Source organism: Felis catus, chromosome B4 (genome assembly GCF_018350175.1).
Source record: "Felis catus isolate Fca126 chromosome B4, F.catus_Fca126_mat1.0, whole genome shotgun sequence".
Lineage (NCBI taxonomy): Eukaryota > Metazoa > Chordata > Mammalia > Carnivora > Felidae > Felis > Felis catus.
In genome coordinates, this window is record NC_058374.1 from 120,614,861 (window position 1) to 120,632,042 (window position 17,182).

The following is a 17,182-nucleotide window of genomic DNA, read 5'->3' on the forward strand; positions in this document are numbered from 1 at the left end:
CAGACATATATGCTGCATTTCAATACTGTAACAGTAACGTGAGTTTCCTCCACTCTACAAGAATTCATCAGACATCTAATATTTGGTAAAAACAATCATGCTTACATTTTTGCTTCCTTTTACCTTTGTATTTCTCAAATAAAGGTGGCAAAAAATTAAAAAAAAACTTATTGAGTAGTATAATTTAATGAAGAAATGAGTGTTTTAAAAACATTATTTGTGTTTCTATATCCTGTGTTAAGTCTAGCTTTTAGTATTTCACATTTTTAAAAATAAACTGAAGCTTAGCTCAAAATTTACTTTTTTCAGCATCTCTAGGAATAAGTGAGTACCAAAATGAGATTTTTGTACTTTAAGGAATTAGGCACTACTGATCCTGTGTACTAGTCAATTTGTCAAAAATCGAAAACTATTTCAGCCAGTACTCTTTTGGCCTTGTTTCCATTTTGTTTGGCTGATAGGACTGTCAGATCTTCACAGCCACAACACCATATGTTACAATCAAAGCCAGATGACATTCTGGCACTCTAGCAGTTTCATGAAGTGATGTGCTAATTTTCTGTTTTGTGATGGTTTGTGATAAATCAACTACAAGTTCAGAGACTAAAAATTCTGAAGAAAACACTATCGCAAATTTCTCCATTGCCCACCTTTTTCTTTCCCTAAGGACTCAAAGTGTCTGTTCCTTTAAATAACTACCACTATTTACTTTCTACCAGTGTTCCATCTCTCCTCAATCCAACGTAGAGGAAAAACTTAATACCTAAAAAACACCCTTGATACCTCATCCACTCATTTTATTCTTTCAACAGATTTATTGAGCACCTACTATGTGCCAGCCACTGTATGAGGCATAAGGAATACAAAGTTGAACATTGACAACAAAAACACAGTTCCTGTCCTCATGGGGGTTTACAGTCTAGAGGGTCTACATTAATCAAATAAATACATATAAAATTACAAAAATGTTCAACGCTAAGTAGAGGTATGTTCATGTGATAACAGACAACAGTGGTTCTTACTGTGTGACCAGAATTAAGGAATGCTTCCCTGAGGAAGTGATGAATAAGTGAGATCTGAAAGACAAATAAGAATTAAACTAGGCAATGCAACAGGAAGAGGTATTTCAAGACAAAGGAACACAAACAAAGGCTCCTGTGGTGGAAGAAGCACTTTAATTCCCACTCATTCCAGATACTTGAAGTGCAACGAAGTAACAAAGTAACTGAAACACGATGTACAATTATGTGCCAGCCACCCTTTTAATGGTTTGGACATTAACTCTTTTAATGCTCAGAATTACACCCTAAATAGTGGCTCTAACTTAAATATTTTTGTTTTCATCTTAAGAGCAAGAAAAAGCCATTAAAGTGGGTAAGAATAGGGATGGGGGGGCTGCCTTGATTAAAACTGCACTTCAAAAGAGAATTTTGCCTGCAGTAGAGTGAATCAGAGGGGGGCCCAGAGGAGCTGTAGGAAGACCAGTCAGGAGGCAACTGCAGTGAAGCAGGCAAAAGGTGCTGATGGTAGCTAGGGAGGCGATGAGAGGTGGAGAGAAGCCAACAAATACGAGAGATGACAGGACCTGGTAAAGAGCTGACGGTGGGGGGCAGGTAGGGAGAGGAAAGTGTCTAAGAGTAGTTCAGGGTTTCCAGTTTGGGAACCAGGGTGATGGTGGTACCATTCACTGAAATAGGAAATGTCTTGAGGAGAGTGGAGATTAATAAAAACTTGTTAAAGTGGAAGTTATTATAACTCTTGTTGTGACAAATACCAAATAACTACAACAAATCCAGAAAGGAGTTTCTGGTTAATTTTTCTACATATATTTTCATGCAATCACACCTAGCCATTCTTATGTGGCTTAAATAAAAATAACATTTCATCACAATTAATGTCACAGGGTGGTCTTTTGAAATTCTAGGACAAAATGAGATAAGAAAAAAAATACAAGATACTAAGAAAATGTTTTTGATGTACATAAAATTAAAAGGCAAAACACAATTACCATTTCAGCCCGTGACCACTAACATCTCTGGCTAGAGACTCAGTGCAAATAACATAAAAGTAAAAATAAATAAAAAATATGGCAACTTTTTTTTCTACTTTATGGTCATTAAAAAATTCTGGTAAGTTTATCATAGGTTTACTCCTGTATTTCTCACACTGTGAAAAGGTTGGGGTTAACTTAAACAAAGGTTCTCCCACTATCTTCTAAGTAGTTTGAAAAATATACACACATCACACTTGCACAATTAAAAGTATTATATTTATCTTATAAAAAAAAAAACAGATAAAAGTAAGTAAATGACTCCTTTCCCTACCTCTGGCAAAATCTGTGAATTAATGACAAAGGTAAAATAAAAACATATAATTGGGATTTAAGTCAAAAGGGCAAGTTATTGATTGTGATTTCAGTCAAGTCACTTGTTCTTTTTTAAGCCACAGGGTTTGTTTGGTAAAAGTTATAAAATGTGAGTAATACCTACCTCCCAGATTTGTTGTGAGAATTACATGAGATAATGTTTTTCAAAGTGCTTTATGAATTTTAAATCTCTATAAAAATAGTACTCACTATAAATTTAAAAAGTCCAACAAAGCATATAAGAATGCTCAAATCAATATTAATTATCATCTCTACTGTTCATATGCTTCTTGAGAAGGCCAAGTAAACTGAAAAGGAAAAAGGAAAACATCCAGCTTCTGTAACACTAAACAATTACACCATAAATTTAAAACTTCTATGGAGCAAATAAGGCAGTCCTGAGAAACTGTCAGCTCTGAAGAAGTTAATGTCCCATCAGTCCTGCTTTTGTGTAAGAGACTGCTTTTGTTGAATACCTACAAATCAACAGTACTCTAAACTAAGCATATAAGCTGTATGTTTTAAATCTTTAATTAGACCTTTGCTTTTAGTCTAAGACTACTATATAGTTTTAGATTAACATGGTTTAAAGGTGATTTTTAAAATACTCTGAGGTAAAAAATTAACAATTTAATTTGTTCTTTGCTATATCCTCAGCTCCCACAGCAGGCCTGTATTTTTAAATAATGTCAATGAAAATGGATGTTACAGAAGGAAAAAAAAAGGCCAGTATTGTTTTCAGTGAAATCTAAATCACTCCAACACTTAATGTAAATGAAACATGTATTTTCCTCCAAGTATTCCGATATAGGGATGGCTATGGAAGTCATGCCAAACAAGCAAAGCACCATAAGTGTTGTAATGTCATTTAAAATCTTCAAGTATCTTAAAGAAAGAGTACTCTGAGCTGTTTCATGTTATAGCTTGGATATATTTATGTTTAAGAATGTGAATTTTAAAATAGACCCTACTTAGTTTAATTCTATCAGAAATATATTTTAAATCTTTAAAAACATCTGTTTCTTAAACACTCATAAACTTTTATAATGCATGATTTTCTCTCTCACGTTGGTTTCAATCTTAACAATCCCTAGAAAATAGAATTCAAAATGTACCATTATTCTTATTATAGAAGATAATATTTATATCACAGAGACCTTTAATCAAAACTAGCTTTATAAATACAATATGTGTAAACATCTACCTAATATGTTACTACAAGAATGGTATGAAATTTTATGTATATGAAAAGAAAATTCTCTGCAAACATTCCCCTCCTTAAATAGAGAAAAGATAAAGGTAAAGAAATAATATAAATAGTATTAATTAAAATTCTTGTAGTTACAAATGCTACCAAATGTAGGGATAGTTAAATTACTCTTTTACTTCTAACATAAACTGTTTAAGGAATGTACAAGTAACGCTTTCTAAATCAGTTGGCCATATACTGTAATGCTTTGCTTTTTTACAGTTTGTGCTTTTTATTTTTACATTTGTACGATCTTTTAGTTGAAAATTATAGCTTTAACTTATACAGTTTATTGATCATTTTAAATGATTTGTTTTTCACATTTTCAAGTTACTTTGAAAGTTCAGTAGGGTGATGATTTTCCAGAATTTTCAAGCCCAGTCAATATAATTTATTAACTTGATTGGACTTTTCCACAGTAATTAAATAATTATAGATTTAAGTACATAATTTTAATAACATTTAAAAGGTAAGCCTCCTTTTAATTACATTAGCCCTAAAAGCATTTGAATCTTTGTAAATAAATTATTAACAAATAGTGATAAATAAAACCAGCAATCTGTGGGAACACAATAGCTTTCCAATTTTCTTTTTAAAAAGTGCCTATAATGTGATATCAAAATTAAGAAATGACACCTTCTTTCCATTAGGCATGTAATTATTTTACAGTATGTGCTGACTTCCCCATATCATACCAGTTTAAAGGAGGGTTAAACCCCAAAACACAAAACAACCAAAAGATTGTAATGCCCGTACCTAATACTTTCTAAACTGGCTTTGGAACAGTCACCACTTCATCACATTCTACTTCATTTTATTGTCATTTCATGAAAAGGAAAGTCTTCTGCTAACATAACATTATAAATACAACCTCCCTACTCCACAGCTATTAATTTTAATTTTTGATTGCCATTCCTGTTATTCAACTGTCATCTTCTTTATATGATGAAGAAGAGCATCTTTTTCCAAGTGAGCCTCTGCAAGAGCCATTTTAGCTTTGGCCAATTCCTGTTTAAGAAATTCATTCTCTTCCATGAGCTGAAATGATAAATTTGGGAAGTAAGAGAATTTAATCATTTTCAGAATATACAGACTATTTACACAGTATATAAAGGTGTGACACTTGGGATAGTAAAAACACCCAGTGCTGGTGAGAGTGGACTTAAGATGAAGCACTTTATAAATCTAATAGTGATTTTGTTTAATTTCAAATCCCCTCGACCTCTCTGTGGTTTTACACACTGCTGACCTTGCTCTTCCTTCCTAAGCCTCTCTCTTTTACCTTTTATGCCTCAGTTCTTTCATGTTTATCTCTGTTCACCCACAGGCTTTTCTTCTTTTCCTCTGCTGTTTAAGAACCTTAAATGTTACTACTCTGTTAGATTCTGTAATTGGTCATCTTATAACTTGAGTCACTCACTCTCTTAGATGATCTCATCTACTCCTATGGGTCTATCACATAACTTGATCTAGCACGAAACTTTGTCTTGAGCCACAGGCCCATATTCTGAATATCTCATTAAACATTTCATCCAGATGGCCAATAGGTCTCCCCTCCCACATTAAGACTCAGTTGAAGTACTTTTTCCTCTTCGAACTATTCCCTAACCCCTAACTATGAAGATTTAATGATAAAACTCAGTAAGACCTTTCTCTCCTCCAAAGCACATTTACACAGATACATTAATATATACATGTTTAATTTCAAAAAGTTCTCAAGACTTCTTTGGGTCTAGCTTAAGAATTCCTGCCTTAAACCAAGTTGGGTATTCCCTATATTTCTCCGATCTCCAGCATTGCACTTGCATTGCAGTATGTTATGACCATCAATTACACACTCCTATCTTTCCCACTAGACTTCAAGTTTCTTGATGGGGATGATATATTGTTCAATTTTCTATTGCTAGCTCAAAGGTGACATCCAAAAAATTCTGGTGAACAGATAAGTAAACTCATTCTTTGGTTCTAGCATAGAGAATTAAAATTCTGCTGGATATTTTATTTATAATAACAAAAATAAGAAGCAACTCAAATGTTAACAAATATTAAGAGGAAGAATTAGAAGTGATAGCATGGGGTACCTGGGTGGCTCAGTTGGTTGAGCATCCAACTCCTGACTTTGGCTCAGGTCATGATCTCACAGTTTCATGAGTTCGAGCCAGCCCATGTCAGGCTCTGTGCACAGAGCCTGCTTGAGATTCTCCCTCTCTCTCTGCCCCTCCCCTGCTTGCACTTTTTCTGTCTCTCTCAAAATAAATAAATAAACTTAAAAAAAAGTGATAGTACATTCACATCCATATTACTCTGCCATTAAAATAAATATGAAGCATATGTAGCAATATGGAAAAATATTTGTTAAACCATGTTAAGTAAAAAATATATATAGTATATACATTAGAATAATAATTATTTTGAAAAATTATGGAAAAGAGTCTGAGAGGAAAATTTTTAAAATATATATTGATAGCACTGCAGACAGTTAGAATGCATTAAAGTTGTTTAAAAATATTTTTCCAATGTTCTGAAATATTATAATACTTTCACAAACTTAAAATCAAGACATCAAAAAGAACCTATCCTCCAGGATTCTTTTCTAGATTCCAGGAACTGGTACTCTCCCACATTTACTCCTCTACCTTCTCATTAGACTACAACCTTTGTGAAGGCTGGGAATGTTCCAATCTTGCTCAACACTATATCCATGGCATCTAACACAGTGCCTGGGCACATAATAAGCACTCAATAAACATTATTTAAATGAATAAATGAATAATGTTTTAACTTTTTAGTATCTAGTATTTGTTTTAATTGCCCAAATTGAATGAGAATAAATTAGTTTTCCTATTACCTGTTCCCTAGTAAAATCAAAGGAGCACCCAGGAAAGTTAACCAACTGAGAAGGCCAAGGAACCTCTGGACTTGTCTGAGTGGCTTGAGTGATGCTGTGCTGTTCCTTCACATCATACTCTTCACTGGCAAGCAGGACTGAGTCACTTTTGACTTTGTTTTTCAAATCATTTCCAGTGTTAAGCATCTGAGAATCTGATTGGACAAGTAAAATGCTCAGGTAACATTGCAAAATATGTGATATATATTAAGTTCTATTGTGAAAAACTAATTTTAGGAAATACATCTCTATTAGTATGAAAACATTATAATTAAATAGAAACACAAGTTAAGTCAATAAAGCCAAAAGCTCGTTCACTGAAAAGGTGAACAAAATCAACAAAAGTCTAGTTACACTGACAAAAAAAAAAAAAAAGAAAGAAAGGAAGAAAGAAAGAAAGAAAGAAAGAAAGAAAGAAAGAAAGAAAGAAAGAAAGAAATTACTAGAATCCGAAATTAAGAAGGTGACATTACTATCAACCTTACATAAATAAAAATTAAAAGGAATACTATGAACAACTATACACCAATAAATTAGATTAACCTACATGAAACAGAATAATTCCCCAAAACCCAAAATACTAAAATAGACTTAAAGAAGAAATAGACAATGCAAATACACATATAGCAGGTAAAGAGTCTGATCAAGAATCAAAAAACCTACCCACAAATAAAAAGCCCAGGCCCATATGGCTTCAATGGTGAATTATATCAAACATGGAAAGATTTAACTACAAATCTTTACAAACTCTTTCAAAAATTGAGGAGCATTTCTCAATTCATTATATAAAGCCAGACAAAGAAACCACATGAAAACTAAAATGAATATGCTTATATAAATATGAAAATAAAAATCTTCAACAAAACATTAGTAAACTGAACCTCATAGTATGTATAAATAATTATACACCATGACCAAGTGTGATTTATCCCAGGAATGCAAGGTTAATTTAATATCCGAAAATCAATTAATGTAATACATCACATCAATACAACAAAAGCCACATGATCATCTCAATAGATGGAGAAAACGTCTGAAAAAATCAACACTTCCATGATAAAAATACTCTGCAGACTAGGAACAAAAGGAAACTTCCTCAATTTGATACAGGGCATCTATTGAGTTAATATCATACTTAATGGTAAGAGACCAGACATTTTCCCCCTAAGATCAGGAATAAGACAGGATATTTGTTCTCACCACTTTCGTTCAACATTATCCTAGAGGTTCTAGCCAATGCAATTAGGCAAACAAACAAACAAACAAAAAAGTAAAAGGAATCCAGATTAGAAAGGAAAAAAATAGGGCACCTGTGTGGCTCAGTCAGTTAAGTGTCTGAGTCTTGATTTCAGCTCACGTCATAATCTCACAGTTGTGAGATTGAGCTGGGCATGGAGCCATTCTAAAATTCCCAATCCCGGGGCGCCTGGGTGGCGCAGTCGGTTAAGCGTCCGACTTCAGCCAGGTCATGATCTCGCGGTCCGTGAGTTCGAGCCCCGCGTCAGGCTCTGGGCTGATGGCTCAGAGCCTGGAACCTGTTTCCGATTCTGTGTGTCCCTCTCTCTCTGCCCCTCCCCCGTTCATGCTCTGTCTCTCTCTGTCCCAAAAATAAATAAACGTTGAAAAAAAAAAAAGATTCCCAATCTCCCTTGCCCCCTCCCCTGTTTGTGTGCACACATGCACTCTCCTTTGGGGGGGGGGGGAAGGAGAAAAAGAAAAGAAAAGAAAAAAGAAAAGGAAGGAAGGAAGGAAGGAAGGAAGGAAGGAAGGAAGGAAGGAAGGAAGGAAAGGGAACAAACTATCTCTATTCACAGATGACATGATCTTATATATAGAAAAAAAGCCTAAAGAATCCACTAAAACACTCTTAGAACTAATGAATAATCTCAGCAAGGTTGAAGAAAGAAAGAAAGAAAGAAAGAAAGAAAGAAAGAAAGAAAGAAAGAAAGAAAGAAAGAAAGAAAGAAAGAAAGAAAGAAAGAAAGAAAGAAAGAAAGAAAGAGGAAGGAAGAAGGAAGGAAGGAAGGAAGGAAGGAAGGAAGGAAGGAAGGAAGGAAGGAAGGAAAGGGAACAAACTATCTCTGTTCACAGATGACATGATCTTGTATATAGAAAAAAAACCCTAAAGAATCCACTAAAACACTTAGAACTAATGAATGATCTCAGCAAGGTTGCAGGATATAAGGTCAGTATACAAAAATCAGTTGTTATTCTAAACACTTGTAATGAACAATCACAACCAAAATGAAGAAAACAATTCTATTTAAAATGTCACCAAAAAAATAAAATACTTAAAAATAAATTTAACAAAAAATATGCAAAACTTATGCTCAGAAAATTCTAAGCTTTCAGTAATCTCTTTGACATCAGCTGTAGCAACAATTTTCTAGATAGGTCTCCTTAGGCAAGGTAAATAAAAGTAAAAATAAACTATTGGGACTATATCAAAATATAAAGTTTCTGTACAGCAAAGGAAATAATCAACAAAACTAAAGGCAACCTATTGAATGGGAGAAGTTATTTGCAAATGACATATCTGATAAAGGGTTAGTATCCAAAATCTATAAAGAACTGATACAACTGATTACCCACCCTCCAAAACACAAATAACCCAATTAAAAATTAAAAAAAAATCCAATTAAAAAATCCATAAAAATCCAGACATTTCTCCAAAGAAAACATCCAGATGGCCTGTTCAAAAGACACATGAAAAGATGTCCAACATCATTCATTCATTAATATCTGGGAAATGCAAATCAAAACTACAATGAGACATCATCTCACACCTGTCAGAATGGCTAAAATCAAACAAAGAAGAAACAACCAGTGTTGGCAAGGATGTGGAGAAAAAGTAACCCTTACACACTATTGGTGGAGATGCAAACCAGTGCAACCACTGTAAAAAACAGTATGGAAATTCCTCAGAAAGTTAAAAATAGGACTACCCTATGACCTAGTAATTGCACTACTGGGTATTTACCCCCCCCCCCCAAAATACAAAAACACTAATCTGAAGGGATACATACACCCCTACATTTATTGCGGCATCATTTACAATAGCCAAACTATGGAAGCAGCTCATGTGTCATGGATAGATGAGTGAATAAAGTAAGATGTATACATACATGGAATATTATGAGCCATCAAAAAGAATGAAATCTTGCCATTTGCCACAACACGGACGAGGAAGAGAATGTAATTGCTAAGCAAAATAAGTCAGAGAAAGACAAATACCATATGATCTCACCCACATGTGGAATTTACAAAAACAAATGAGCAAAGAAAAAAGAGAGAGAGACAAACCAAGAAAAAGACTCCTAACTATAGGGAACAAACTGATGGTTACCAGAGGATGGTTGGGGGGAGGGGAGCGGGAAGGAGATGTAATAGGTGAAATAGGTGATGGGGATTAAAGAGTACACTTATCATGATGAATAAACAAACAAACCCAAAACTACAACGGTAAACCACTTCATACTCACTAAGATGCCTATAATAAAAAAGTCAGGTATTAATGAGTGTTGGCAAACAAGTGAAGTTGGAACTCTTATACGCTGCTACTGGTAAATATGTAGAATGGTGCAACCACTATGGAGAACAGTCTGGCAGTTCCTCAAATGGTTAAAAAGTTACATGTCCCAATAATTCTATACTTAAAATGTATACCCAGAAGAAAAACTTATACATACATGTTTATAGCAGTATAATTCATAATAGCCCAAAAGTAGAAACAATCCAAATGTCCATCATGCAATGGATGGATAAACAATATTTAGTAAATCCATATAATAAATATTATATTATTTGGCCTTACAAAGGGATGAAGTACTAATATATGGAACGACATTAATGAACTTTGAAAATATCTAGCCAAAGAAGTTAGTAATAAAAGGCCATAATACTACATGATTTCACTTATATGAAATGTCCAGAATAGATAGGTAAATCTACAGAGACAAAAAGTAAATCAGTGGTTGTCTAGGGGTGGAGGAGGAATGGGGAGAGACTGCACCATTTGTGAACATATTAAATATGACTGAATTGTATACTTAAATTGGGTGAATGGTATGGTATGTAAATTATATCTCAAAAATGTTTTTATTAAAAATTAATTTTTAATAAAAAAATTAGGCAGAAAGTATCTACGTCAACATTTTTTCTTCCTTTTTGGATCATATATAGTCAGAGCACTTTAGGTTGCATGTGAACTGAAGCCCAAATCAAAACTTGCTTTTAAAAAAGAAAATGTACCTAAAACTTATATAACATTGTGAGTCAACCATACTTCAATAAAAAAATAATAAAAATTTTTGTAATAAAAAAGGAAATGTATTTGACTCTAACAGGGAGTCCAAATGATGGTGCTTCAGTCCATCACTGATAGTGGATATTGGGTTCATATGATGTCTTCAGGAGTGTCATTTTAGGAACCTGATTTTATATTTCTAAAGTCCATTTTTCTTTTCCTTTGTGTTGAACCAGTCATATGATGGCAAAGATGGTCTCTAATGACCCCAAACAAGTTTTACAGCCTGTGACCCTTTCTCTCTTAGTGTCCCTATCAATTCACAAAACCTCAATACTTGGATCATAGTCAACTCATGTACCACTCACTGTGTCCCAAAGGCTGGTTTTTTTTTTTTTTTTTTGAGAGTGTGTGCACACATGCACAAGCGTAAGTGGGGGAGGGGCAGAGGGAGAGGGAGAGAGCCTCAAGCAGGCTCCATGCCCAACGCAGAGCTGGATTTCAAGATCATGGGATCGGGACCTGAGTCAAAGACTCTTAACTGACTGAGCCACCCAGTACCCCCATCCAAAGGTGGTAGTCTTTTGATTGGTCAAGCTGGGACCTATTCCCACTTTTGTGATAGGGTCACATGATTGTCAGGTCCACCAAAATAACATGAAATGAGAGAATGGCAGTTTGCCAAATCAAATTGTATTGAGTGGACTAAGGAGTAATATCTGCTCAATATAATTTTTCCCCTTAAAAAGATTCCAAGAAGAAATAATTGCCAAATTATTCTCCATGATGATTCCATCAATTTTACCCCTACTCTCTAAATGGAATAGTTCTATTTACATGGTTAAATGACATCAAGTTGAGTTTTGGTCCATTCTATGCTTCATTTTATTATAGTGGTCCCAAATCAGAAACTACTTTTTATAATAATGGCTTGCATCAGTTATGTTTTTAGTAATATAACTAGAAAAAAACTACAAAAACTGTTGTGTTGGTTCAGACTTGCATACCACTCAGCTTGGTACTGACTGTAAGAGAAACTTACAGAAACTGTAAGAAAATACTATGCCACAGGAAAGCCAAGTTCTATACTCTCTAATAACACCTCTACTTGATTAGCAACTTATACTTTCATTTTCAGACTTTAAAAGGAGCAAAACTTCTTTTAAACGAAACTTGTCACAGAATGCTAATATAGACTAAAAATAAGAGCTGAGTTACACTGACTATAGTTAGGATAATAGAGGACCCAGGACTTCCTCTATTTAGCTTATATCTCACTTCTCATGGGATCCTAAGAATAATGAAAAAACACTGACTAAACAATTCTGAAATCCATTTATTTCAATCATTGGGAGATGGATGAGGAGAAAAAAGGGAAGGAGGAGACAGAAGGGAAGAGAAAGACATATGGGGAGAGGGAAAGAAGGAACGAGGCAGAGAAGGAGGGAGAAGAAAGATGGAGAATGGAAGAGTGGGGAGGATGGGAGGAGAGGAAGAGCCATGTACAGGGTAAGGGGAGATAAAGAGGGAGAGGAAAGTAAGGAGGAGGAGGTAGGAAGTGAAAAGGAAGAAATAAAAAGGAAGAGAATGGGCAGGAGGAAGAAGGTAAAAAGATGAGAGGGAATGGGAAGAGAGAGAACCTGTGAATGATAGAGGTGATTGGAATCTGTTAGAGTAGAAAGATCTATTTCCTTTTATATAAAGAGCTTCTTTCAAGTTTTTTGGACAAATTATGATGAAAAAATCCATGCCTCTCATGGATGAAATGGGCAGCTTCTTACAGTAACATACTTTTTCCCTTAGCACAGGCTCTTTCAACTTGAAGAAGCCACTCGATGTGTCTAAACTTACATTTCTTCATTTGCAAAATGGAGGTGATAAGAATACTTGCCTTAATTATCTCAAAGGGTTCTGGTAAGAATTAGTTGATATTTAATGTAAAATAACTTTATAAATTGGCAAGCATTATCCAAATATTAATTGTTATCAGTACTACAGAAGGTATTGATAAATTTCTGACTTTAAATATAGACTTTACTAGTTATTTGTTTATTCCAATAAGAAATTTCTATTCATTTTTCTTCTCTGGTCATACAGACTCTTCAGAGTTTAGGCTTTACACCAACCACTAGGTTTCATTACTAAAAAAATCTTCCCACATTCCCCGTTAGGAACCATTACAGCAATGATTCTAGGAGTGTGTATGGAAGAGCTGCTTATTACAGACCTTTAAATATACATTGCCCCTTCCCCATTACGTTCTGATATAATCTATTGGGAGGTAGTCCCTCCATCACAATCGTTTGGGTTGAGAATCAATGCCACAATAGCCATTGCTCCAGATGGGAGACTGTTTTGATACTTTGATGCCTTAAATTTGATGCTTCTGAGTTTAGATATTTTTAAAAATCTAGCATATGTCTTTTCCTCTAATATGCCCTCACTACCTAAAGTGCTCTGCTGAAAAGACCCAATTAAATATCATTTTAAAGACAAGAAAAAATATATTCTTAAAATGTAGTACATTTAATAAGGATCAGCTTCTAGTTTTCCCAGATGTAAGAAATTAAGTGCACAACATGTGAGACATGCCTTAATGAGAAAATAAAAATAGTTATTTCCTTGCTTTCATTAGGGTAGACTAGTAACTAAGACATGATTTTTTTTTTTTTTGAAATTCACACAACTTTAAAGACAAATGCAAACAGAATTTCCATATTGAACCAATCTTCATGCATATACCTTTGCCTGACCGGTGATTTACTTTGGCCTTTAGCTACTGCATTAAAATACAGCTCACAGGGTGCCTGGGTTACTTAGTCCCATGAGCATCAGACCCTTGATTTTGGCTCAGGACAGGATCTCACGATTCCAAATGTTGCAAAGGCCTCCCTGAATGGGATTCTCTCACGCCTCTCTCTGCCCCTCCCCCACTCATGCTCCCTCTCTCTCTCAAAATAAATAAAAATCTAAAAAATTAATAAAATACAGTTCACAATTGGTAAAATATATACATACCTAACTGTAAAATACAGATAAGAAATGTTGGGGAGAACACTCAAGGAGGAGAAATTTCCAAGCACCTTGGTTTTTTTTTTAATGTTTAAATTTTTTTATTTTTTTAAGCCAACTCTACACCCAACATGGTGCTTGAACTCACAACCCTGAGATCAGGAGCCATAAAGCCCCTGGATTTTTAAATTAGTTTTTTACTCATTTTAATGTTTAATTCTATTTCTCTAATATGTGTATGCAAGTGAATTTTTTCAGATATTACAAACCTCTCATTTAAAAACAATATTGCTTTTGTCTTCTTTAGCAAAGAGTACTTATTTGGTAAGTTAGGTTCTGCATTTAGGGAATGTGAGAAATGCCAGGAATCAATCTTGAATGATAGCATTTTAGAGTGGGGAAGCATTAAAAATAATCTAATCTCACTTCATTGCCAATAATTCCCTAAGAATTACTTTAAGGATGTTTTAAAATTTATCAAGCATAAATATTTTATTTTCTGCTATACTTTTGTGTTAATGACAAACCTTATTTCACTGAAATGAGAGAAACAGTCTGCATGAACTGTAAGGTTTGGAATCAGGTGCTATTTCTTTGAGATTCAATAAATAGAAGTTTCATGGGTATTTAAATATTCCTGTTTTTTGAATCCATATATATACATATGGATATATATGTTGTTAGATAGATAAAAGTTTATGACTGACTTGTGTTTTGGGAGGTCTTTTATCAATGAAATCTTTCTTTGGGGTCAAAAAATTTAACAGGCACTTCACCAAAGAAGATAAACAGATGGCAAATGGCATATGAAAACATACTCTGCATCATATGTCATCAGGGAAATGCAAATTAAAACAACTTATGACTAAACAGTGATTTAGAATGGTCAAAATCCAGAACAGACAATAAATGCAAGGAAGGATGTGGAGCAGCAGGAACTCTCATTCACTGCTGGTGAGAAATGGTACAACCACTTTCTTACAAAATAAACCATATATTTACCGTAAGACCCAGCAATCATGTTCCTTGGTATTTACTCAAAGGAGCTGAAAAATTATGTCCACACAAAAGCCTGCACATGGATGTTTTGTGATAGTTTTTTATTTATAACTACCAAAAAGTGGAAGAAACCACAATGTCCCTCAGTAGGTGAATGGATAAATAAACTGTGGTACATACAATGTAATATTATTCAGCTCTAAAAAGAAATCAGCTATTAAACCTTGGGGGGGGGGCAAACAGAGAGGAATCTTTAATGTATATTACTAAATGAAAAACACCAATCTAGTAAGACTACATACTATATGATTCCAACTACATGACATTCTGGAAAAGGTAAAACCATGGAGACAGTAATAAGATTGGGGCTGCAGTGGGGAGGGAGGATAAACAGAGTACAGAGGATTTTTAGGGCAGCAAGACTGCTCTGTAAGTTATTACTAAACTGATGGATATATGTCATTTTATGTTTGCCCAAACTTACAGAATGTATGACACCAAGAATAATTCTAATGTAAACTATGGGCTTTGAGTGATAATGATGTGTCAGTGTAGGTTCATCAACTGTAACAAAAGTATCACTCAGGTGGAAGATGTTTATGACAGGAGAGGCTATGAGGTTATGCACCTGTGGTAGCAGTGGGTATATGGGAAATTTCTGTGCCTCTGCTCAATTTTGCTGTAAACCTAAAAATGCTCTAAAACTCTTTTAAAAAACTGTCCCATTTCCCACTGTTAGTTTTAAATTTAATGTTATCTCTCATTTCCTTTTTGTTAGCTTTTGTCTGGTATATATTTTTGTTCCATCACATATTTTCAGTGTCTCTGTGTCATTTTATTTTGAAGGAATATTTTTGAAATTTGAAGGAATATGTCCTGCCGCACATACCTTGATTTTTCCCCTAACACTATCTTAGTGCCTGTGCCTTTTAACAAGGGAATTTAAACCATTCATATTTACCACAATGACTTAACTGTTATATTCTAATTTAACGTTTTCTATTTATTATGCTTCCTTTTTATTCCATTTTTAATTTTTTACCTTTTGTTAGATTAATTGGATATTGTCATCCAAGTTTCTCCTCAGTCCTAATGGTTTAAAGATTATTATCTTTAGTAATCTAAGGTTATATATACAATATTAGCACATATTATTTAAACACACATTGTTCCATCAAAGTCTAGTGTAACTGCCCTCTTAAAAGGACAAAAAAAAAACAAAAACAAGACAAAAACTTGAGCACAATTTTATTAACCTATTTCCCTTCCTTTTCCCCCCAGTGCAACCTCTCATACAAACGTCATATAGAATTTTAGTTACACATTAAAAACAATTTTCCTTATAGAAATGAAAATTTAGGTTTAACACCAAGTTTTACTAGTTTCTTATTACTGTTCCTTACTAATTTTTCATTTTAATTAATTCTTTCTATTAAAAAAAACTGTTCTTATTTTTGCCTTTACTTTTTAAAATTTTTATATTTAAATATTTATTTAAGTAATCTCTACATCCAACATGGGGTTTGAACTTACAACCCGAGATCGAGGGTTACATGCTCCTCCAACTGAGTCAGCCAGGCACCCCCTTATTTTTGCCTTTAAAATAAAAGTTAAGGTTTGGGGCACCTACGTGGCTCAGTAGGTTGAGTGTCTGACCTCGGCTCAGGTCATGATTTCGCAATTCGTGAGTTCAAGCCCCGCGCTGGGCTGTCCTGACAGGTCAGGGCCTAGAGCCTGCTTCCAATTCTGTGTCTCCCTCTCTTTCTGCCCCTCGCCTGCCCATTCTCATTCTCTCTCTCTCTCTCTCTCTCTCTCTCTCTCTCTCTCTCCCTCCCTCCCTCCCTCCCTCCACTCTCAAAAATAAACAGTAAAAAAAAATTAAAATAAAAGTTAAGGTTCAAATTATTGTCCCACAGAATTTTGAAGATATTACTTAACTATCTTTTAGCATCCAATGTTGCCAATGGAGAGTATGATGCAAATAAACCTGATTTTCATCCTTTTGCTTTTCTCTCTAAAAGAGTTTAAGACTCTTCTCTTTGTCTTCCGTATTACGAAATGTCACCAATATGTCTAGGTAAGATTTGTCTTTCACTCACTTTGCTCGGCATTTAGTTGGCTCTATCAACTTGAAGGCTTGTTTCTTTCTTCAAATTTGAGACATTTCATTATTTTTTAAATTATGTTTCCTAATTCCTTTTTTCCTGTTCTGTCTTTCTGGAACTCTCTTTAGATACATGCTCTCCTTCATGTATGTGTGGCCACCTGAACACCACAGGTCAAAAGAAATGTGTTTCTCCTACCCGATGCCCTCCCACCCTACGAATATACCTCAACATCTTTAAATATTTCTTTCCCCTAGACTTCTTTCCCTATTCCCATGGCCCAGATACCCCCTGCACAATGAACTGTGCTTTGCTAGAG

At 34.4% G+C, this 17,182-nt stretch overlaps 1 protein-coding gene across 2 annotated transcripts in view; it reads right to left on the minus strand.

The window, feature by feature from the left end:
* Positions 1-1,153: 1,153 nt before the first annotated feature.
* Positions 1,154-17,182, minus strand: part of UHRF1BP1L (UHRF1 binding protein 1 like) — a 116,602-nt gene continuing 100,573 nt past the window's right edge. For both annotated transcript variants that reach the window (XM_011284169.4, XM_011284170.3), the window contains 2 exons: positions 6,463-6,656; positions 1,154-4,652 (listed from right to left, as the gene is read on the minus strand). In XM_011284169.4, coding sequence (XP_011282471.2) covers positions 4,533-4,652; positions 6,463-6,656 — 314 coding nt within the window. In that variant the 3' untranslated portion in view covers positions 1,154-4,532. The remainder of the gene's footprint in view (positions 4,653-6,462; positions 6,657-17,182) is intronic.